This window comes from Lutzomyia longipalpis, chromosome 1 (genome assembly GCF_024334085.1).
Source record: "Lutzomyia longipalpis isolate SR_M1_2022 chromosome 1, ASM2433408v1".
NCBI classification, from domain to species: Eukaryota; Metazoa; Arthropoda; class Insecta; order Diptera; family Psychodidae; genus Lutzomyia; species Lutzomyia longipalpis.
In genome coordinates this window covers 47113864-47138509 of record NC_074707.1, presented here as the reverse complement: position 1 = coordinate 47138509, position 24646 = coordinate 47113864, and the positions used below count along the sequence as shown (strand labels likewise).

The 24646-nt window shown below is 35.8% G+C and overlaps 3 protein-coding genes across 4 annotated transcripts in view; 1 reads left to right on the top strand and 2 right to left on the bottom strand.

Annotated features, from left to right (window-relative positions):
* Nucleotides 1-6177: 6177 nt before the first annotated feature.
* Nucleotides 6178-7008, bottom strand: LOC129794892 (cuticle protein 21-like). The gene is made up of 2 exons (XM_055835850.1): nucleotides 6997-7008; nucleotides 6178-6939 (listed from the first exon to the last, which is right to left on the bottom strand). Exons 1-2 carry the CDS (start codon nucleotides 7006-7008, stop codon nucleotides 6178-6180), a joined length of 774 nt encoding a protein of 257 aa, XP_055691825.1.
* A 1167-nt stretch (nucleotides 7009-8175) lies between these two features.
* LOC129787877 (larval cuticle protein A2B-like) lies at nucleotides 8176-9105 on the top strand. Its single transcript, XM_055823703.1, has 2 exons — nucleotides 8176-8330; nucleotides 8397-9105. Exons 1-2 carry the CDS (start codon nucleotides 8319-8321, stop codon nucleotides 8985-8987), a joined length of 603 nt encoding a protein of 200 aa, XP_055679678.1. The 5' UTR covers nucleotides 8176-8318; the 3' UTR covers nucleotides 8988-9105.
* A 3608-nt stretch (nucleotides 9106-12713) lies between these two features.
* Nucleotides 12714-24646, bottom strand: part of LOC129787876 (homeotic protein proboscipedia) — a 37613-nt gene continuing 25680 nt past the window's right edge. Inside the window, exons 2-6 of one of the 2 annotated variants that reach the window (XM_055823701.1) lie at nucleotides 15772-15929; nucleotides 15554-15671; nucleotides 15332-15469; nucleotides 14816-14988; nucleotides 12714-13813 (exon numbers count right to left, since the gene is read on the bottom strand). In XM_055823701.1, coding sequence (XP_055679676.1) covers nucleotides 12872-13813; nucleotides 14816-14988; nucleotides 15332-15469; nucleotides 15554-15671; nucleotides 15772-15929 — 1529 coding nt within the window. In that variant the 3' untranslated portion in view covers nucleotides 12714-12871. The remainder of the gene's footprint in view (nucleotides 13814-14815; nucleotides 14989-15331; nucleotides 15470-15553; nucleotides 15672-15771; nucleotides 15930-24646) is intronic. The other variant, XM_055823702.1, reaches the window with a different exon arrangement.

The window sequence follows — 24646 nt, the reverse complement described above, 5'->3', positions numbered from 1 at the left end:
TCTCACTCTCATAGCCAGTGAACGGGAACGGATTCAGTGATTTTTTATTTCTTTCATTTTTGATCACATTGAGAAAGTCGTTAGAAGAACGTTAGAAAATTGGGGATGGAGAATAAAACGTTGAAAATTCAGATTTAAATATTAGATCCAAAGGGTGAAAGAAATTTTAGTTTATAATGACGAAACGTTAGAAATTTAGGGTTAAAATAAATAACGTTAGAAAGGAAATGTTAAAAAAAAAAATTTCTATTCTTCTTTCGTCAGAAATTTCTTATAAATTGCGAATATTCAGATAAAATAAGTTTAGAAATGTAAAAATGGATGAAATATAAATCAATAACATTTTGCAATAATTAGCGAAGAGAAATTCTAACGTTAGAAATTCATGTAATAAGAACACTACACAAGGAAAAAAAAATAACCTTACAAATTCAACTAAAAAATAATAAATAAAGTCAAGTGTCTTAATGTTTAAAAAAAAAAAGATTTAAGCATATATCAACTATTAATGGAATCGTTAGAAATTAAATTTTTAAAAATATTAAACATGAGAAATCAGAAAAAAAATCATTGCAACGTTTATATATCTAACGTTAGGAAAACAAAAGAAAGAATTTGAGCACTTCTAAAGCACAGAAAAAGCCTAAGAATTTAAAACTCAATATCATTCTTTAAAAAATCTTAGGATTAGATTTTTTTAAAGAATAAATTTTTAAAATAATTCAAGAAATAAATCAAAAGTTCAGCCCTGTTTTATGGTGCTTCAGCTGGCTCTCACTTCCTCTGCAGAGCTTCAATGGCCATGGGGCGTTCCTGCGACGCGATTTTTGCCACCAATCAGACGGCAGGGCTATAGGTCTCATATGGATTGGATCTCCCGGAATAATTCCCAATTTATCCGGGAAAACATCTCAAGGCTGGGCATACTAGATGACACATTTTGGGTGTGAGTTTCACAAGAGCAGCGATGCTTTCACAGCTTGTAAAGTTCAATATTTAATAATTAAACTCTTCGCAATTATCGCTTGATTATTTGCTAAAAATTATCGCGCGTGGGGTAATAAAATTAAGAGTTATTTGCGAGAGAAGGAGATGATTTTAATTGCCGTGGAAGTTTACTTGGTGGGGAAGGGGGGAGGGTAAACCTGGAGTGGCGCTTACTTGCGATGTTGTTGGGATTTTGCAGAGGTTGTGTGTTGGAATTTACTTTTGTTAAAGGGGGATAATTGATCAATGGGATTGATAATGTTTTGATAAATACCTAATTGAATTACCTGGTGGGGATCTAGGCCAGCTCGATCAAACGGGATTAGCTGGTGTTGGGGCTAAAACGTGGGTCTGGATCAAAAATTCAATATTTTGCTTTCCAGCTAATCTCCCACCATTTTTAATTATAGTCTCTAATTGGTTAGATAAAGTGATTTATTGATTCTTGCAGATTAACCTGAGCTATGCACTAAATCATTCCACATAATCTCCACACCAATTTTTTTTGTACACTGTGGTGTGATTTCATCCCTCATAATTGCATAATAGCTGTGGCCCATGTTTGCCATGATGTCTCACTCTGGCCTTCAATTTGCAATGAAGATTTTGTCCTTGCCAAGTTGAAATTCCTTAATTTTCCATTTTTGATGTCTTCAAGAGCTGTGAGAAGATGCCTTTTTCATCATCTTCCTTTCAACTGTTATCCTGGGGTGAGAGATAGCGCGAGGATGAGTCTGTCAATAGGGCACGAAAGATATGTCTTTCACATTAGCTCCCACAGACAGGTCATCAGAATAATTGACAGGACATCCCAGGATATGCTTTTGTGCCTCACAACAGGGGTATCCAGCCTCGCCTCTGCCACATGTCACGTGAATTTCTTGGTGGCATCAATGACTCCATGACACTTTTCAATTCAAAGTCCAGGAATGACTCTCTCAGTGTCCCCAACAATTACGAGATAAACCCAAAAGCTATGGCAGATGGGATTCTCATGATTATACTACATAGAAGTTTATTCTACTAATTTAATTATTTTTTTAAGCTAATAAAGATAAATTAAAATCAAGGATATTGACTGTGTTGATATTTAAGGAAAATTTCTAACGTTTTCAGGATATAAAGGATAAAGGATTCCTATTAAATAAACAGTTATATATATTTTTTAAAAACATAAAATTATGGGCGGAATTCACTATACTCAGTGGGGCTTAAAATTTTAAGTCTTTTTGTAAGTCGATCTTAAAGTTATGTCAGTTTTTTTTAAGACTGACTTAAAATAAAAATAAATTACAGATTAAACGAAATAAATTTATAATTCTGTGTTAAGAATCATTATCAAAATTAAAATTAAAAAATATACAAATCTAACATTAGAAGCTTTTTAAGGGAATATTTAATAAGAAAAAAGAATTTGCTTAATTTTCCTGAAGGAGCTAAGTCAGTTTAGTTAGAGAAAATTTCTCATTGTAAGATTAATCTGGATAAAAATGAAACGAAATCACCAATACTATTAATATATCAGTGAATTAACTCCTTTATCTTTACTTTTTTCACTAAAAAATCTTCTTCTATTCTCTTTATTCCTTCTTTAAAGATTCTTCTTCATTTGCAATAGCTGTGATTTTATTTATTTTTTAATTTTAAAAGAAAAAGAACCTCGAGCTTCCTCGATGCTCTTCACTCCCTTCAATCACCTCACAAATGGACAAATTCTGTGCGAATGCTCACAAAAAGGTCTGTGAGGGAGAGATAGTATATAGGTAGGTTATATATGAAGAAAACTGTAGCGACGTGAATTCCTTATCGTGGCCCATACATGAAAATTTGTAATCATTTACAGTTGCTATCATTGTATATCTTTTTCAACTAATCCCCGAGCATTAAGGGGGATTTATGTAGTCCGATTACAGGAGAAGGTAATTTTGCTTATTTTGCGCGTCATCCATATTATATTTGTAGGTGGTTAAGTTAGCTATATAGCAAGCACTCCCCTATATTGACAAAATTTTTCTTTTTTCTTTTTCGCTTCTCGTCGACTCTTCTTCTTTTTGTGGGCAAGAGAATAAAGTGCCAAAAAAAGATCCCTAAAAGAGCGAGATTTAATTTATAATCTGCTGCGAGATTTAGCGGATGCAAAGGTGATCACATTAAGATGTTGTGACAACATTAATTGTGACTTTGTCTATCGCTTTTGTGACTCTTGACGAGAACATCCGCTTCTTAAATTTGATTAATTAAATTATAATATCCTTTCGCGCCACTTGACCCACCCACTCATCTTCGCGCAACCTCAGGCGCGTCCAGAATTTCCGCGCGCGAGGATTTCTTCGCGTGTTGTGAATTTTTGGAGATTGAAATGCGATACCCAAAATATTGAAGACAGTCAAGTAATGCCGGAGTCAATGAGTTCAGTGGTTTTGTCCTGTCAGCCCCGCAATCGTGTGATGGATGATGACAAAATAAATTTCTCCCTACATCGACAGGATTGTCATACGGGAGGATGATGACTAAATTACTTTCGCGTCCTTGAATGTAAAATACTGTCCTGTGGAATTTTTCCTCAGACAGCAGGGACTCTCTGGGTAAAAGGGGGTTGATAGTTCTTTTATTTTGTTAAAATCATTTAAAATTGAATTAAAAAATTACTTGAGTTCAAGAGAAACACGAAAGAACTTAATTTCTCAATATTTCTCATTAATTTTAGAGAATAATTATATTTTCTTAAAGAATTTTCATGAAAGGGATTTTCGGGTTTTTCGTCGGTTAAATGGGGGGTGTCTGTAGCCACTGAAGAAGGCTCCGAATGGAGCTGAAAGCTTTGGAAAACGTGAGTTTTTCTGGGTGAGAAACCCCCCATTTAACCGACGGAAAACCCGGAAAATCATATTAATTAAATATCCCGATATTTCTTGAGTTGCAGACCCCTTGAATTTCAGCAGGATATTTTGAATTTTTCAGATAGAAAATTTTTTAGCCCACAGTGGTGGTGGAATTGTTAAATTTATAAACACGGGGATTTTTTTTATAGTGAAGGTAACTCTTGGCAAAATTCCACAAGTCATGCTATGGAAGATGTGTGTGGGGAAGGATTAAAAAATCTTGACATTTTTTCTCCTTCACTCTTTATCTTCCACACACATGACAAAATATCTTCAGCACTGCAGGGAGCAACCAAACATCCATTGAATATCATTTCTGTGGTCATGCTTTTTTTTCTTACCTTTGCAGTGTGAGATAGATTTGTGTTTTAATGCTAGAAAAATATGCCAAAAAGTCAGTAATGCAGTTCATTGTCCATTGAGGTTTTTTTTTCTTTTCCTTTTTTTCTTCTTCGTGATTTCTGGGAGTGGTTCCAAATGGTTGAGATTTAATAGAAAGGTATCAATGTCTTCCTGGAAGATTTGTTTACACAGTTTAGCCTCTAAATCCCATTGTTGACCACACTTTTTATTTTTGAACAAATCCTCTTACCTGTACGCATTGATCTCTTCTGCCAAGGAGTACCTACTATTTAGCCATACGCACAGACCTCACCCCGTGCAGGTGAGAGGATTAATTCAGTGGCCACAAATTTGTCATACATTGAGCAATATATGTTTATTTCATGACATGAAGAAATTTGAGGTGAAGGCCAACGATGAGGGTGGATTTTTCTTTCTTATTAATTAGCACACAGGTGGTAAAAATTCCTTTGGGGCACTGCGTGTACAGAATGGGAGCTCTTTTGTAAGTTTGTTATAAAAATTACTTATTCCACCTCTTTGACGGCTCAATTTGCTCGCCATTGACATGAATGAATTGCCCACAGAGTCCACGCAAAATGAATTTATTCCCATTCATTCGTCCCCCAATGTGTCCCGCTGCGTCCTGACCATTTGTTCCTTACACGCCACGATGCTCCGTGACAGTCTCACCATCGCGCGAGGATCTCAAAAATTGCGACGTGAGATGGTCAGTCACGAACACCGGGAGCTGTGTGGAAATTCACGTGAAAGACAGGGCCCTCGATGCTCGATAGCATTCACTGTGCAGCTAATAAATCAATCAAAGGGCACTTCTTCACCAGAACACAGATTTCTTTTAAACCTTAACTCTTCATCAAACAATTAATCAAATCGCCAGAGTGTGTTAGTATGGCATTTTTGCGTGTCCTGCAAAGCTTACAAGCTTAAGAAAATTTGCTTTTATATTTTGGAAGCTTAATTAGCTGAAGGAAAGTTAATTTATGGGGCTTATTTTGTTCTCTATAAATAACTATAAGTATTTAATCTAATAATATTTATAACCCTTGAAGGATAATTAAAGCCAATTTTTATTTATTTATTTTTTATCAAAATTGGCTTAAAAATAGGTAAAAAAAAGTAATTTTAAGTTTAGCTGATTGATATTTGGCTGAAGCTGTGAGCTTTATAAGCTTGAATTGCTTGAAACGATTTTAAATAAACTATAAAAAGGAATTTATTCATTTTAGTGTTCTTTTAAAATTATTAGAAATTGTTGCATCTCTTTGATCTAGGGGGAAATTCACTAGTCAGACAGACTTAAGATTCCTTAAGAAAGACTTGAGATTTCATAAGATTCTTTAAGTTTTCTTAAAAATGCTTTAAGTTTTCGTTTACCTAAGATTCCTTAAGAAAGAATTTAAGATGTCTTAGAAAAAATTTTAGGTTCTTAAGGTTTCTTAAGCTAAACGTAAGATTTCTTAAATAAATTGAGCAAAATGTATATTTTTATGTTTTTTTTTACGAATTTCGATGTCCGAAGGGAATCAGAAAAAAATCATTAAATACTTCGAAAGAATCACAGCAATGTGTGCCTTTAGCTCGATTCAACCTAACTAAAGAAAAAAATTTAGGTTCTTAAGGTTTCTTCGATTAAGAAAACTTAAAAATCTTTAATTTTTCCTTAGAGAACCTTTAAAAAAAACTTAAGTCTGTCTGACTAGAGAATTTCACCCTTAATGAATTTTACTTCAAGGACCTTTGAAAGAAAAATCCTCTAAATCTGTTTTTATAGATTTATTCTATATTGCAATAAAAAGTGATTCTTTTAACAATAAAATGTGATTTGTTAGTTGGATGATTAAATGCATTGAAGGAATAAAATAGAGAATATATAAAATTTCTAAGGCAGATTTAAGGTTGCATTGGTGGACGGATAAACTTTCTTAATTGCTGAATTAATCCTTTAGTATTTGACAATACTTGTGGCAGTGTAGGGGAGAGCTGTGGCGTAGGCTGGAGCCAAGGTTTTCGTGTAGGTCGTTAAAGCTGGGGCCAAAGCTGGCGCATAAGCAGGAGCCAAAGCTGGAGCCAAAGTTTTCGTGTAGGTCGTCAAGGCTGGAGTTAGGGTTTGTGCATAAGAGATAGCAGGAGCAGCCTTAATAAGGGTTGGTGCAAGAGCAGGTGCAGTTTTGATGAGTGCTGGAGCCAAAGCAGGAGCAGAAATGGCTGCTGGGGCAGTCTTGATAAGAGCTGGAGCAGCAATAGCTGCCGGGGCTGCGTATGCAGGAGCATAAGAAGTCTTCAAAATAGCTGGAGCAGCAATAGTTTTGACTAGAGCTGGCTGTGGGGCAGCAATAGCAGCACCAGCATACTTCACATCAGCATTAAATCCATTAATTGGATCAGCATAGTAGTTGACAATTCTCTGCCTTCCATCGGCTTCCAAGAGGCTGTATTGTCCTTTAACTACACCACCCTCGAGGATCTCTTGCTGACTCTTGTAGTCCCCAGTGAGAGTATCTTTCACATCATAGGCAAAATTGTACTGTGGATTAGCATCATAGGCGTAGATCTCTTTCCGTGCTAGCAGAGCTGGCTCGGTGAACAATGGAGCTGGTTGAATGATGGCTGCTGGGGCGGCTTTCAGCAATGCAGGCGCCTGGTAGACTTGTTGGAGTCCGGGACGACAGTGAGCTACCGCCAAGAATGCGAAAACAGGAACAAACTGCAAAAGGGCACGTCAATATTCAAGAAAATTTATGCGGCATCATCGCCAACTCACCTTGGAAATCATTGTAATGAAACAAAAAGATAAATTAATTAACAGCAATAACTTAAATTTTATTAGCAAGCTCTCGATGTGCTTTTGGTATCACAGTGCGAATGCTGAATGTGTTGCATCGGTATGTCCAGCAGTGACTTTTATACACAAAAGCCAAATGAGACCAAAAAAGCGGTTGTGGAGGGAAAATTCGCGCGCCTGGTGCAGGTAACATTTTATCAATTCACCGCATAGTTAATGTTATTGAATAAGAGCAGAGCTTTATTGGCTGATGTAATAGCATTTGACTGTTTCGCGTCTTTGCTCTAAATTCACAAATGATCTTTAAAAGGAAAGATGAGCTTGAAGAATTCATCTGAAAGTTCTTCAATTGTCTGCATTAGCTGGTGAAAGCTTCTTAGAGAGCTTTCTCTCAAAAAAAGTGCCCAAAGAGTCTCTCTTTCTCTCAGTAAAATACTTTCTCTCTCTCGAATTTATTTTCACGGAAAAAAGCTCTGTAGCAAAGCTCAAATTGACCAATTTAAATGCCCCAAAAATCCTTTTCTTCCCAAAAAAGAATATTAAAATAAAATTTCTGATGCAATTCCACATGGAAGTTGGTGCAAAAACAGAGCATATTGCAGAGATTTACACCAACACGGTGAGCTTGAAAGAAGAGAGCGAGAGAGCAATAAACTTGGCGGTTGATCCATCGCGAGCTTACGCAACGAGACTATGTAATTCACATTTTTCTGCACAACACCAATTCAATTCTTTTCAAGTTCACGGTCGGAGTTTTTTTTATATTTTGTAATTTTGGGTGGAGATTTATTGCATCGAAGAGGGATAAATTCCTCACAACAAATAATCGTCACGCTGTTGGAATATTAAATTTAAAAAAAATGAAATAAAGAGAATTCTCTACCTCTAAATATATATTTCTACGTCATGACTTGAGAATTTTATTTATTTGTAAATGGAGAAGGGAAAATTCCCAGAAGCATTTTGGGATGAAGCTGCGAGAAGGTCGAGTTGAAAAGGATGCGGTAGATGTAAGATAAAGATATACATTTAATTTTTGTGATTAAATCGAATAAAAAACATGGGTGTGGGCAGAAAAAGCAGGTAATGCATGTGAAAAACGATATTACCTGCAAAAGTGCTCTCTTTATTGCCCCCTCACCACATTTGGAGCACTCGAGGATTTTTGTATAAAAGCCACTGGACGATGCAGTCCCAATTCATTCTGTATTCGTGCACCTTCAAGTGATCACACTTCCAGTGAGAGCCTCAAGTTACTTCTTTTACTCTGCAAGAAAATAATTTATTTTTCTCTGTACAAAATGGTATTCAAGGTGAGTTGGTTGTACTTCCTCTTGTGCATAAATTTCTTGAAAGCAGACAATGATGCCCTTTTGCAGTTTGTTCCTGTTCTTGCCTTCTTGGCTGTGGCTCATAGTCTCCCAGCTGAGGCACCGGCTCTGCTGAAAGCACCAGCTGCCATCATCCAACCGGCTCCATTGATTGCTCAGCCAGCACCAATTATTGCTCAACCAGCTCTCCTGGCTAGGAAGGAATATGCCGAATACGATCGCATTCCTCAGTACAGCTTTGGGTACGATGTCAAGGATGCCCTGACGGGTGATTTCAAGAGTCAGCAGGAATCTCGCGATGGTGACATTGTTCGTGGACAGTACAGCCTCTTGGATGCCGATGGCAGGCAGAGAATCGTTGATTACTACGCTGATCCCATCAATGGATTCAATGCTGATGTGAAGTATGCTGCTGCTGCTCCCATTGCTGCTCCTCAGCCTATCCTCAAGACACCCATTGCTGCTCCAGCTCTCATCAAGGCTGCCCCAGCTCTGGCGGCTCCCTATGCCCGACCATTTGCCTACCCCGCAGCCTTTCCCTACTCTGCTGCTTTTCCCTACTCAGGAGCTTTCCCTTACTCAGCCTACCCATACGCTCCAGCCCTTCCCTACGCTCCAGCTGACTTCTTTAGATACTAAGAAATTCTCCTAATTTTTCCCAACTATCCCACTATCTCAGTTTCCTGCATTTCACGTCTAATTCTTTTTGTCTTCAATATTTTCTTGCAATTTTAATAAATATCTTTATACAAACTTATTTTTTTGGTGTTTTATATGATTCATTTTTATTTATTTTTTCTTCTTAATGTGTCGTTGGTTCAAATTCAATTTGTTTTGGGATTTTTTTCATATGGAAAAATCTTTTATGAATTTTTCACAAAAGGAGTGTATTCATTTCTATATAGTAAAATTCCTTACAGAATGAAACAATTGGGCTTCACGTAATCTTGCAGAAAATCAAAAGAGAGTGAGAAAAATTAATCCTTTGGGGTTTTGCTGAACCACCGTGGCCAATTTTATTTTTTAAGTCTTTAAAAAATAAAATAAATTTAACTTCTCGTGATAAAAAATTAGGGAAGTTTGATTCCTTCAAGATTGTCGAAAGGAAATTTGGAAAATCATTTTCTTTTATCTATGTCAAAGTTTAAATTACCGAATCCTTCTGCGTGAAACAGACTCCTTAAATTATTTTGATATTTTTTGCAGAGGCCCTAGTCGCTGAAATTTTAGGCCGCTTGAGTCGGCCGCCGAGCCAATTTTCCAAGACGTCGCCGCCAAAAATTAAAAATTATTTCTTTTTCAAGTCACTGCCGCTCAATCTCTTATCAATACAAGCCGCAGCAGCCGATACTATGTGCGGCTGAGGTCTCTGTTCCTTGAGCTCAAATAAGACATTTTTGTGCAAAAAATCCTAATTTTAAAATTTTCTTTCGTCTCTTTTGATCCTGTTAGTTTCAGAGCCTCCAGTTACCAAAATTACAAGCCAATGAGGCAATTTTCCAAGCCGCGGCCGCCGATATTGGTGCGGCTTTGGGCTCTGATTTTTTGAGCATAAAATAGGTGATTTGTCAGAAATAAATAACAATCATTTAGCATGATTACTAAATGCACTAGAACAGCTAAAAAAGCACATTGTGACGTCAGTTTTTTGCATATTTTTGTTAGTTTTTCTCATGAAAAAAAAAATGGAAAATCTGTTAAACGATCTCTTTCAGAATAATTTATTTTTGATTTATTAGTAATTTAATTAAGTTGTCTAATCAAGTTTTAAAGGGGGTTAAGAGGAGTTAATCCAGCTCTATAAATTCATCCCCAATCTTTCGGGTCACCAACTCTGCTATATATGTATGTTTAAAAGATATATATTACGGAGAATATGCTAGGATGGAGCGTTAAATAGCATTGGGTGTACACGTGAAGAGTGTGAGCCATTGCTGTTGGTCTCTTTGGCGTATAGAAATGGTAATATAATCCGCCTAGTGATGGAAGAAAAGTGATCAATCTAAAAATTTCACCGACAATGTCAAAATCAATGTTCAAACTCTTATTCAGTAGTTTATATGTTCTCTCTCTCTGTAGCATTTCTTCTGTGCCCTATGCTGCCTGCAGCAGAGTCACAGAAGCGATTCTCTGGGATGTTAAATAGAGTTCTTCGGGTGTTTTTTTTCTTCTTCTTCAGAAATGCTTCCTGTGTGCGACATTCGAATGCGCGAGAGTTTTTTCTTCTTCATCTCAGAGTGATGGAAAAGAGGTGCTTTCTTTGTAGGTAGAATGGGGAATAAGTTGGGCGCATTTCAGCAACTATATATGTAGGAAAGAGCTGAAATGGTGATGTTTTAATCTGTACAGAGGGGTGGTCGACACTGAACCACCCTGTACCTGTCCTACATGCTGCTAGCTACTCTCCATTGAGACGTTTTGGGTATACGAAGAGGGAAACCCATATGGATGCTGGACAGCTAAAGACCGATCTATCTTTCTGTCACCTACAATGCGTATGTACGTTGTCCATAAAAATATTCCGCTCTCGTGTAAAATGTTCGGGATATTATGTTGAAAGGCATGTATTTTGTTCTCCACACTCCCTCCCTCTCCCCTATATTGTACATATATATCTATGTACCGCAACACCATAGGAGGGGTGGATGGATTTTTCTCTTTTCTCTCTTTTTTTTCCATCTGGGGGATTTGCAATTCAGTCGCCCAATATCCAACATAAATAACTAAAAAAAAAATTTTTATTTCTAACTTTTACTTTATTTTGCTATGTACATTGCTAAGAAGAGCTTAAAGATGCGAAATTATCAAAATTACATCGCCCTGTGTGCTGCAGAAATTTTCTTTTCACATTTTTTTCATTTCAATTTTTTTCCTCCCAAAGAGAGCTTTAATATACAGGGAAAATATTGGCATAAAAAAAGTCTAATGATTGCGGATTTTTTTGATGGAAAAGAAATAACAAAACATAATTAGATAACAACAAATTGCATAATAGAAAAAAATAAATCCCTGTGAAAGAATTTTGCGTGTTTTAACGAAAATTTTCTTGAGAAAGATATTTTTGATCATAAAGTTTATCGTGGTTTTACACATCAAATTGTTTTTTCTTTATACTTATTGTTAAAATCCTTAACTATCTTTCCATTTAAATACTAAATTGTAAGTTTTTTTTTTACTTTCATGTTTGTTTATTTATAATTTATAAGTAATCTTTATTTTTGCTCTTTTTACAAATATTCTTGTGAACTGCTCTTTACACATTCAATAAATTAATATCGAAAATTTATTTTCATTTCCTATCTCTTTTTTTCATTTTCTTTCAGAATTAGAATTGTCTTTCTTTTAAGTAATATATTTTTGTTTTTGTTGTGTCTGGATGATGTCGGAGAGATCTTTGAGGTTCCAAAAGCGGAATGAATTGAAAAGAAACACTTTGAAATATATTTTTAACGAACTTTTCAATATTAGAAAAAAAATCTCAAAAATTTAAACTAAAAAAAATACAAAAATCGCGTTTTACATAGAAGAACTTTAAAGGGATATTAATAAGAAATTAAAGGATTATTATTTTTTGAATTTTTAAATAATTTGTTGCGTATTTATGAATGAATTTAGAAATAATTACATCAAATTTTTTTGGACTATCTTTAAAACACTTCAAAACTCTTTTTATGTGGTTAAATTTCCTCTATTGCAAATTCTGAGGAAGTAAATACGAACAGAAAATTAGTTTTAAGAAAGCTTTCATTGATTTCCTTTCTTTTCCATTCCTTTCGTATTTAATTGATTAAAAATATTTTTAATCTATTAATAGATTGATTTCCTTTCAAAGATCTCTTTTTTCTTCACCTTTTTTTTTATTTTATTGGATAGTCTCATAATAATCCACATTCATGCCTCTAAGAAATTTTCAAAAGCTTTTTAATTCAGAAAAAAAAATAGATTTAAATAATTTTAAGACAAATAAACTTCTATGAGGGGATTTATTAAAATTAATCAACTTTTTCAATTTTACTGCCCAATTTGGGAAAATTTCCGATCACTTGGTAAAACCGTTGCCAAAATCGTAAAGATGAACCGATTTTAAAAAATTTACCGGTTTAAGCAGGGAAGTAGTTAAGGCTTTTAAAACTATCCGGGTTTGCTAAAATTTTCTAGCTCTTTTGATTTATTCTCAGGCCGAAATAAGCTCAAGAATTTATTTATAAAAAATTTTTTAAAATAATCCAAAATTTTTCATTTACTGATTGAAGTGACATAAAACATTTAAGAATTTAATTTATGAATTAATTTTAAAAATAAATTAAACATAAAAGAATTGGCATATAAGGGTTAATCTTTTAAACACGTAGACACATAAATGGATTATTATTGAGAAATTTAAAATGAATTTCAATGGAACTCAATTGTGGCTCAATTCTTGACCCAATAATTGGTTCAATTGTTGTGTGTGGATTGTGAATTATAGTTTAGGGGATTAGTTTTAACCCCGTTTTCTTCATTTAGGGATTTGCAAAGTGAGACTAACTTAGTTGGTAGTATTCGGGAGCAAAATCATTGGCGAGATTGCTGAGGAAGTTGAAATCCGACGAGCTGTTGCTATTTTCGAGTGCAGCCAAATTTGCTGCTGCTGCATTTGGGTTAACACCCCCGCCGGCATGATAGGGTTGATGCTGTGCCGGCATCTGCTGCTGCGGCATGGTGGGTGTCCCGACAAAATTCGCCCCATGAATGCCATGATGGTGCGCCAGATGGCCGGCCGGCGGTGCGGAGACTTGATTCCCATTCGGGGTGTCGTAGTACTGCTGGAAAGTGGCGAAATTATCACAGTTGTCGGTGGATTGGATGGTTGTGCCGGCAGGTGGCGTCATGTAAGCTTCGGCGGGATATTCGCCGGGCTGCTGGTAATTCATGCCGCCGTCGTAGTAGTTGGTTTGTGTCTTGGGGTCGTAGTACACGGATGGGTCCATGGTGGCTGCCCCATCGTAGTCCGTGGGGTAGCCACTGTACTGATTGGGGGGATACTGCACGCCCCCCGTGACACCGCCCTCTTGATAGTACGCTTGGGTGCCTTGGTGGAAATTCGGCGTGACTTTGTGCCCAAAATCTCCCTTCATTTGATGATAATCCGTCTTGGGCTGATGCACAAACTCCTGATGCTGCTGCCCCATCATTGGTGGCTTCTGATGGCTCGTAAATTCAATCTCATACTTCCCATAGTATTCTGGCTGTTGTTGCTTGTAGTAGCCGGGAAAGTAGCCACCAGCGGACTCCATGGCATTGGGATACCTCTGCTGGGGTCCCTTCATCTGTCCCATCTGCCCACGCGGATAGGGCGCATTCGTGGGTGCAATTGGCGCCGCCACGCCCGCCAGGGGGGATACTTCGCTTTCGCGCCGGTACAGCTCGTAGTTGCCGAAATACGTGGATTGTTTCGACGTGGACACGGCCTCTTTTTTCACAACCTACAAAGGGTCAAAAGGTCATTAAATATTTAATTGAATTGAGGTGATTTTTTAAAAAGTTAAATTGAATTAATTTCAATTTTTGCATTTTTTGTGAAGAAAAAAAATCATATAATTACTGAGAGAAAAATTTTGGTAATTTTACAAAATAATCTGTTAATTGTAAAATATTTTTTAAACTATGAATAAATTTATAGGAAGTTTATAAATTACGTGATTCTTTGTAAGTTTATTTTTAAGAAATCTTATGGTAAATAGGGTGAATACGAAAAAATCTTTTATTAAAAAATCTGTTATGTCTGTTATGCTGAATATCAAATGGACTCTTAATCATAAAAATAACAGAACGTTCTTACAATGAATTTCGCTCTATAGGAAGTTGATTCAATTAAAATCTTTTATTCTCTTGCCTTATCGTCAGTTTTATGATTTTTGGTATTGTATTTTGTAGTTTTTTCTTTCTTTAATCGTTTTTTTTAAAGGAAAATTACCTTTCCAGTGTTCTTTAAGATCTTTTTGACTATCAGAAAAATAAATTTGTTTTTTTTTTATGGAACAACCATAAAATGATTTAATAAAATTAACTGTCAAAATATTATGGCATCTTTTAATTTGTAAGAAAATTAAAGATTTTTGTCAGAATCGACACATATTTTAAATTTATTTAAAAACTTATCAGATTTTTTAGCATGTGATGAAAAGCATTATTTAATATTGGCTTAAAAATCGAAATATAATGAGAAAAAAATGCGTTAAAATTTTTTAACAATCCAATATTTCTTTAAAAGATCATGAGACTATCAAAAAAATTAACGTTTAAATAAATATTTAAAAAATAATGTCTTTATTTAAAGCAAGAATGTTCTTTAACTCCAACCAGATATGAAAGAAATATAGAAGAGAAACGAAAAGATTTTCTCGCAGTGTTCGAGTTGAAATTCTTCTTTTGTGGAGATTTTCTTGAAGATTTTTGCCTTTTTGTGTATTTTTTGGCAAACTTACGTGATTTTCGTCTTTCTTCTTCACCTTGGACGGTGCCTCGTCGTCGTCGTCGAGACTAACGCTGGACGCCACGCTGGAATCCGCACTTATGATACTCGTGGCGTTGATGCCATTAGTGACGACCCCATTGTTGGTCGGTGTTCCGAGGTCCAAGCTGCTGGAATTTGGTGTTGCTGCGGATGGAAGAGGAGGGTCATCATTAAGAATCCGTCACAGCTGCTCGTGCGGTTTTCTTTTGGAAATTGCAGGAAATCATCTCTCGTCAATTTTTTTCAAAGAAATTTTTGACCAAATTTGTTCCCATTGAGAAATTGAAAAAGTAAATTACGCGCACTGTCTTCAATTTTTTCTTTCTCTTTGACTTTTCCTGTTATATGTATTTATTTCTCTATAGTCGAAAGGTGTGTGTGCTTGCAGATAAATTGGTGGGATATTTTTTTTCTTCGAAGGTGCCAAAGGTGATGCGTAATAATAAAAATGATTTAATTATAGTAAATTAATCCTGGTGGGGCTTACCACTGTTTGAATTTTGATTGTTGTTGTTGTTGGTGGCACTTGGAGTGTTGTTGTTGTGGCCACGTGAATTGGACGTGCTGTCGGGGATATCGTCGGATGGAAGTTCACATCCTTGGCAGGATTTCTTTGAGTTTGAATCTACACAATTTTGAGATTAAGAAAAGTTGTCGTCATTCACAATTTTCTGGGACAAAAGAAAAGGATTGAAAGGCTTCAACTTACTACAAGATTGACTGTCTTCATCACCTTTTAAACCGTCTTTGTTGGAATCCTCATCATCCGTTTTGGACAGTGTTTGTCGTTTGTGTTTCATCCGTCGATTTTGGAACCACACTTTCACCTAAATTGCCGCGAAAGAGAAAAAGAATTTCCACAAAACGGCCACAGGTCACAAAAGGGGGATGGGTCAAGCTGGGTGTGTGTGTGACGTGGATGCTCACCTGTCTCTCCGTGAGATCCAGACTGGCGGCAATTTCGATTCGTCGAGGACGGCACAGGTATTTGTTGAAGTGGAATTCCTTCTCCAGCTCCAGCAGCTGCGTGTTGGTGTAGGCGGTCCGGAGACGACGCGGTAGTCCATTTTCTGCGACAAATTCAGCTGGAAAAATGCACATGAAATGCATATTAACCCTTTACGCCTTTTTTATATTCAAAATTGATTCTTTACGCCATGATTAATGGTTTTGTGGTGCAACGATGGATCTTCTCTCCCGTAGAGCAAAATTTACCATTTATTGTGCTAATCGATCGAATGCCACACATTTCGTCCTGCCTCTCTGCAAAATTGATGGGTAAAACCCTTCATGGTATGGCGTGGAGGAGAGAAACTAACTATACCTATATATTTAACACCATTGCTGTACATAGAATGGGAGATATGCTATCATTCAGACATTTCCTCACAAAGTAACAAGAGCTACCTACAAACCCTATAAGGGATAGAAGTTTCACGGTGTACTTTACAATAATTTCCTCTATGAAAATTTCATTGTAATGTAAAGGGTTAATTTTAGGGAATAAAAAAAATTCTTTTATAATTTTTCTAAAAGATATTTTTTGTTTTTACAGAAAGAATTTTTTTTAAAGAAAAATTATATAAGTGTATGAATCATTTATGCTAATGCTTTGTCAATGTTTTTGGCTGTGAATTTTTATGATTCATGTTTTAAAATAGCCAAAAACACAACACTGACGTCATTTTGTAGCATTTCTAGTCAATTTTTTTCGAATTTTCTAGATAATCTTGAAAGAAAAGTTTTTCGCTATTTTTATTCTTTATAATTTTTTATTGTTCCTTTTCTTCATTCCAATGAATTTACCCATAGAACAGTGAATAAACTCCTTTGGACTATTCTTTTGGCTTATGTGGCTACTAATCAATTGGTTCAGAATACAGATTTTTTTTTAGATTCGTTATTATATATCCCTTCAGATTTGGAAGGAAATTCCGTTGAAATAACGTTAGAATTTTTTAGAACTAAAATCTTATCGAACGTTAGAAATTTTCTTTTGTAAAATTCCCTCCAAAATTCAAAATTGAATTGAAATTTTGGGAAATTCAGAAATTGTGCAATAGCAATAGCTACACATTCCCTCCTCCCCAAAAAGTGGGGAGGATGTACCATAAGTTACTTCATATGATGAGTAACATACAACCCCTCTATGGAGAAGAGGGGTTGCCTTATCAGACCCCAAAACGACAGAGGAGACAGCAAAGGAGGTGTGTGGGGTACACGAGGCAAACTATCGAGCTTGGTGATGACACCCCTTTGTGCTGAAATCGGAAATTTTGCAGGGGTGGTGGTGTCATTTGAATGGTTGGCCCAGAAGACGCGGGGAGTGATTTCCCACGGAAAAGCATCCCTGATATGGGACACAGATGCTCCTGGGGACCGAGATAAATCCTCACACGTTGCTGCTGCAGAACATCCTGGCAATTCTGTCGCAATGTTGCGGAATCATCGAGCACTCCACACATACGAGATTCATCTCTTTGAATTGTTGTGCCATGAATTATGACAATTTTCTCACTCTCATCGTCGTCAATCTTGCGGGGAGGAATTCCTCTGCGAAAAGCGGATGGAAAGTTGTGTATCTCTTCGCCAAGGGATGTGAAATTTTGCAGAAGGGGTGCGGGTGGTTGTGTACACAACAACAAGGGAAGTTTGATAAATTTTCTCCGCGAATGTTTAATTCAATAATTTCAATGAAAAGTATTCGATTTTTTAAATCGCTGGTTTAAATTGCTGGAATTCGGTCTCTAAGGAACACCAAGATGTTGCTGAAGAAATAAAATTCTCGTCAGATAGAAAAGAAATAGAATTTTCAGAATTAAACAAAATTTGTTTGCTGGGTAGTTGCAGGAGCGATTTTCGACCCAATTTTTAATGTAAAAAATAGAATTTTATTTGAATTTTCATCTAATTACGAAATATTTGGAAAAATTTAATATTTTCATTTTTGAAAAATATTTTTTGTCCTTAAAAAATTATTTAGAGTTTCTGTTGAGTTAAAACCTATTAAATGAATTAATTTTAAAGTTGCTTAATGAAAGTCAGTTTTAATAAATTAATAGGGGATTGTGGCTCAATTCCTATATCCAGAAATTCGCGAATAGTGAGAAAATATGATATAAAATAAAAAGGAATATTCTTAAGTTTGGTGCGGTTCTAAAGCCCATTTTATGCTCTTTTTACTCCCATAATTTTCTACATTTAAAATTTTATCGGTTTCAAGTAATAGCTGATTGAAAAAAGGCTGAAGGAGGTCGAAATTGGGGCACATTCCCCCAATGATTTTATTTAAACATCCCTTAATTTATTTTGTTTAAATTAAACTTTATTTCATTCTAGAAAAATGTGTAATACAAACTGCATAAAGTCCTTTCTTTAAACATATGACAAACGTGTAGCAAAGACCTTTCCATCAGCTTCGGTGGTTTCCTTCGCGCCAGCCATCATATGGGTTAAAGTTTGATGTTAATTAATTTTGTGAATAAGAAAGTAAAAACACGTCAATTTGTTAGCATGTCAACCTCCACTAATTACACGCAATGTATATAGTCTCCACCACAAGTGTCGCGCTCTTCAGTCTCAGTATTTGGCGCCTGGCCCACCCCACCTGCCTCCCACCCACCCAATTTGCCCAAATAATCGTGCATTTGCAGTATCAGCGAATTAATAGACAAAATGCGGTAATTGTCTCCCCGGAATTGATGTTATTTTGCGAAATATTTGCTGCCTAAATACGGATAGTTTTGTTTGCTAACACGGTTGCAAACATAAATTATATATCAATTGCATCCCATTCCCTTCTTTTAGTGATTTTGCACCCGCGTGGTGTATTAAATGCAACGATCCTAGGTTAAAATGTTTCACATTGTTCAAAGTTACGAGTGATGCTGTGTTGTTGCGTTTGGGGCTAAAAATAGCTCCAACGCGCGGGAGATTCAAGAGGATGTTTCACAATGAAAATCAAGAGGATGGGGTGGGGTGGGTCCTATGCCACTTGCGCCAATGATGAGCTCAATTATCTCTCATCATTGATGCCTCCGCCGAAATAGATTGTAAGAGCGGATCCCCATCGTTCGCGTGTGCCAAAAGAAAAGTTCCCGCCATCGCAGAAAGAGAGCCATCCACCAGCATCCGGGGGGAGACGATATGGAGGAGCTGGGATCTTGGCAAGTGTGGCAAGTGTGGATGGATGCGAAACTCCTCGGGAATGCGTGTCACGACAGAGAGTGAAATGTGACAAGTAAGTTTGAGGAAATTATTGAAAGACAACTCTTGGGACAAGTAACTTTTTTTTTCTTGCCCGCTCTGTGTGACTTTTTTTGTTCCTCCAACTTGCGCCGGATCTCTTTTTTTTCTCACTGACTATGGTGGATGATGGAAAAAGGCAGGAGGGGAAAAGTTTTGTGGAGAGTATGTGTGGACAAATGATTGATTTCTTCTTTTCCTGCTTCACACGCATTTTTTTCTCCTTGTATTATGCTGCCAAACATCCCCAGTGTTTTTGTAACCATTTCTGGGTCAACAAAAAGGTGGTTTTTCACATGCGGAAAAGGGAGAGAGAGTATGATGGAAATGCTATATAACCACTAATTTCAAACGGCCCAGAAAGGCACCCTCGCCCTGGGAAGAGAAAGAGAGAGGGTACGCCAGGAGGGGGTTGTTGTGTATTTATACCATCACACAAGGGCTCCCAGCAATCGCACAAATTAAAGGGAAAATATGCAAATGGCGCAATCAAAATCGCATTTGAAGAAAAGTCTGTGTTTTGCCAAATAAATCTCGGTTTTATGCGGTTTTTTAATGCATATCAATTTACTATATAGGCAGGCAGGCAACATATATATATATAGAGTACGCGCCCTTCCAAGAAGTCAAACCACAAATCTCCATTGCGAATAAGATTATGTGCAGCCACAGTGCGTAAGCTATTAAATGCACACACACACACTAAATTAATACGCTAAATATTGCGCCAATCATCCCCTTAAGGTGAAGTAAAGAATTTTAATTAATTAAACTACAAATTCTGCTCAAGGGGACATTTTTAAAATCATTCTCAGAGTAAATCGTATGCAAACAAATCATTCCGTGGTGTATAAGGTGTAGCAGTGTTCTAGTCAAGTCATAAACAATTAACCCGATTGACAACGCAGGCACTCGGAGTTAATTGTTATGCAATGAGGAAGTAATTAGAGATTTTATTTAAATAGACTGTCGATAACTCAATCACATTTACATGGCGTAGAATTGCTAATTGAATCAATTGCGTATGAAGAAGATGTAAATGATTTAAGTTTGTTTATTTGGGAAAACAAATAAATTATTTTATTGAATATTTTGAAGGTTAAATGAATAAGAAAAAAATATTTGAGAACATAAAGCAAATATTTCAACAGCTGCTATTGTAAATATAACATCTTCAACTGACAAGCTGCTGAGAAAAGCTAATTGTCAGCAACTGAATACAAGGAAATCAATAAAAAATTAATTTTTTTGCTATTTTCATGGGAAAAATTGTTATATGCATTGAACATGTTTTATTTTATCGCAGAATTTATTTTAATTATATTGATATATGGGGGAAAATACGCTGATGTTTCAATTGATCGATTGATTAAATAAATTTGAGAAAATTTCTTATGAAAAAAGAGCTTTTGCAAATAAATTAAATTTTACAAAAGACGTTAAATTAAAAAAAAAATGTTTCAAATATTTTTGTGAACCTGATAATGGCTTTAACACTTGGAGGATGGAGATTTCTAACCTCAAAAGTTTGATCTTCATTTTCTCTCAAAAGAAAATGTTTTTCCAAATTTTCTTTCGACGATCTTAAAGTAATGGAACTTTCCTACACACAAATGTAGAAATTATCACGATATTTTTAAGAGATTTGTTATTCTGTGACGATTTAAAAAACGTCGAATTGGCCACGGTGGCCAGCAAAATCCTCCAAGGGTTAAGAAAATGCTATACATTGTGTCTTCTCGAAGAAAAAGTCTATGTACTAACTAAACTAACTTAAAATCCTTTTTAAAGAAATTGGCTTCACATAGCGAACAAAATTTATTTGAAGCAACTCGTGCACATAGTTTGAATCATCACTGTATGTACATAACGTACAACAATGAAATCTCAGGCAGTTGTTGAGTTGAAATTGAAATGCAAAGAAGAAGCAACCATGAACCATATTTTCCCGCTAGTACACACAACCACCTGTAACGAAGCTCAATGGAGGCCCCCGAAAAAATCATTAATTATCGCGATAATCCCATTTGAATGGGTTCAGTGCGATCGGCCTTCGGCTTTCTGATTTTTTTTCTACTCTTCATATTCTATTCTTCCCGCATTGAGGAGTCGCTTCGATGGCACATGAGAAAATAAACAAATTAATACAACGGCGAGTGGATTTTTTTGGGTGAAGAAATACAAAAAGCTGCCGAGGATACAAATAGTGGTGTTGAGGATGGGGTTCAAATATACATATACTCAATAGAGGCACCCACCAAATGAAGAAAAAACCTCCCGATCATTTTTCAATTTCTCTCCCATTCCTTTTTGCGTCAAACAATATAATTCCGCCTGAAGAAGAAAAAAAAAAGACAAGAAGAAGGCATTCCTCCAGTAAGCCGACTAAAGGTGGTAAGTTCCGTTTTCACTACGCGCCCGAAGTACCAACAGAAGAAGAAGACTGATGAACACCAAACCGCAATGTTAAGCCACTTGAAGGGGTCACAATGGTGGTTAATCATTATTATTTAGTCATCTTTCTTATGTTTCACCTTCCCAACAATAGAATCAATCTCAATAGATCAATATATAAAAGGTGCGAGAAAAATGCAGAAAATTCCCACGAGCCGGGAAATCAGCCGCTTTGATAGCCAAAATGAATGTATTTTCAGTAGCAAAGAATATCTGACCAATTAGCAATTGGCGCGAAGGAAAAAAAAGTACCGCGATAGAAGTTTTCTTGATGCTCACAACAGCCCCAGACGAGAAGCGCAAAAGAGGATCAAAGACAGAGATAATTGTACTGAGAAGTCTCTCACAGAGAACTCAGTATTTTTTTCTTTATTTTCTAGATGGGATGAATCATTTTAATTTAGATGGAATGATTGCAAAAAGGTTTTATTTTTGATGTTTTAATTAAGGAAAACATCAACAAAAAATTAAACTCTTGAGAACTGCGAGATTGTCAAAGGAAACATTGGGTGAATTAGCGAATAACTTAATGCAAATTTCCCAGGCTACAAATTTGTCTTAAATGATTTTTTTCAATCTCAACGGAAAAATGTCTTTCTGGCCACTTTCTAAAAGCCTCAGAAATATTTCTTCGCAGTTTGTGGCAATTTCTTATACTAGGTGGCGCATAAGTTAATGCATGATTTTGCATGTAAAGCAGCCTTAAATCATGCATTAACTTATGCGCAACTCTATATATAACTTGTATTTGTTCTTAAATATGAAAAATAAATTGAAGAGAATGGCCTAAATCCGATCTTCTATTCATCCATGATTCGGGATGAAGGAATATGAAGGAAATATTGCTAAAAAAATAAAACAAACTAAGAGCAAATGCCAAAGGTCAATCTTATATTATCCTCATTTCCCATATTGCTTAAACATCACATTTCAACAATATATAACTCTCAATGACGATTTTCTTGTGAAAAGGAATTCACCCTCTCCCCCTAAGTAAAGGGGGTGAGTGAAGAAAAATTGTTTAGCATGAGTAGGGGCCACAGAGGGACCAAAAGCAACACACACAATTAATTTATCAGAATTACACTCATTCTAGCGTATGAATAAATCTGCATTTCTGTTACATTCTGAAGTTTAAGAAGAAGTAGAAAAAAAAACTCGTCGCGGGGGCTGCTGTCCTTTTCCCCTCTCACCCAGGGTGAATGAAATGAAAGAATCAACTTGTACAATGTTTTTTTTTTGCCTCTTCCTCAGACAACTCAAACCATTTCTCTTTTGACGGGGCAGCGAAGCATTTTTGAATGGGGCACAGAGCAGAGAGAAAGGAGGAAAAATATCTCTCTCAGTGTAAGGAAATGTGTTTAAAAATCTCCCGAAAAAGAAACCATTTAAATGATTAATGATGTTTTTCCCAAAGGCAGCATTTTTATAACACACCGACCATTTTATATTATTCAAATATGAAATGTTTTATTTTTCTATAATATGACAAATGTTAAAATGTGTCGACGACAGGTCCTTTAACGAAGGCAAAATATTCCCGGCTGGAGAGTAATGAATTGCGTCACTACGCGTGTATATGTTGGGGGTGACTTCAACCCCCCTCAATGTGATTATTTACAGGGCAATGAGGAATTTTTTTTCCGGTCTGTCCAAGACAATAAAAATACCCCGCAAAGAGATTTTTTCCTATCAATCATGCTTGAGGAATCTTATGGAAGTTGTGTGCCAATGGACTCAATGGAGGATTTCTGGAGGAGAAAGGAAAATGCAAAATTATTTAAATGTAAAACGTTCCTTTTTGAAGACTTTTCTCGGGTAGTTTTGATCCCGCAAAAAGCTGGTCATCCTGTTGCCAAAGAGGACCTCTTTAAGCGTCCAACACTGAGAGGAATTTATTTGTCTATTTAAAATTCTTGAAGAATTTTTAAATTCCAAAAAATGGAGAAAAAAGAATAATTTCTCATGCTATAGATTACTCTCAAATGAGGTTCTTTTGAAGTAAAGATAATGAATAAAAAGCTAAAGAAAAATATTTTAATGAAACAGATTTATAAGACTTAATTGAATTAAATTGAGATTGTTTCGTTGAATTAACGTTTAGATTAGCATCGGCTTTAATCTGCCTGCAAAATCGTGTGTCGTCTTGCATTATTCAAGACTTTTCCTAGAACGATTAACTTGTAAGGAAATAGACAATAGTCGTGTGAATTAAAAGACATTGCAAACATATGAGAAGAAATCAAGAAGTTTTCTTTAATGGAAAAATGCAGCAAAAGAAAACATTAATTAATTTAATTTATATAAGAGCTTACAATATGATTCAAAGTGAGTTAAATGTGATGTCTTCTCTAATTTATTCTCTGCTAATTATGTTGAAAATAGTCTCAGCATTGTGATATTTTTCTTTCACAGCTTTAAAAGAATTTTTCTTTACAGGTTTAAACAAAAAAATTTTGCTAAAGGGTCTAAATATTGGTTTTGGGTGTCTAATTAAAATACTCAAGAGATGTCGCTGCTTTACTATGTTTTTCATGAATCAATCACTCTTTATCAGGTTTAGAAATCGTGTAAATATTCAGTATTAATTATTTCATTTTACAGTAAATTTAAATTTTAAATTTGAGACCTTAAGAATAGTTGTTAATTTTAATATTATAGTAAAGAAAATATTTTCCTCAGTGCTGTAGCGATGGTATTTTGAAATGGCGGTGTTTTTGGGTAAAGGGGTGAATCTGTCAATCAAATCCCTCTCGCTATTCTCTGCATCCGCCCCGGGAAAATGCCTCAAAAACGGATCAGAATTCGGGTCCCTTTTCTTCCTTTTCTCTCTTGCCGTGTCTCCTTTTTTGCATGCGAAAGGGGATGAGATGCGGATCTTCTCATGTATTAAACATTTTGCTTAGAACCAAACCCACAATTCCGCTTCGTCTCTTTTCAATACATACCGAGTCTGGTTGAATGGGAAACCACTCGAGATGGATTTTATGATTTTCTCTATGAGGGAGTGATTTTCCCTTTAAAATTTTCCATATATCAGTGGATATATTTAGTGTTTAATTATTGTTAGTTCCACCCTGTTAAGAACCCCTTTAGTACGAAG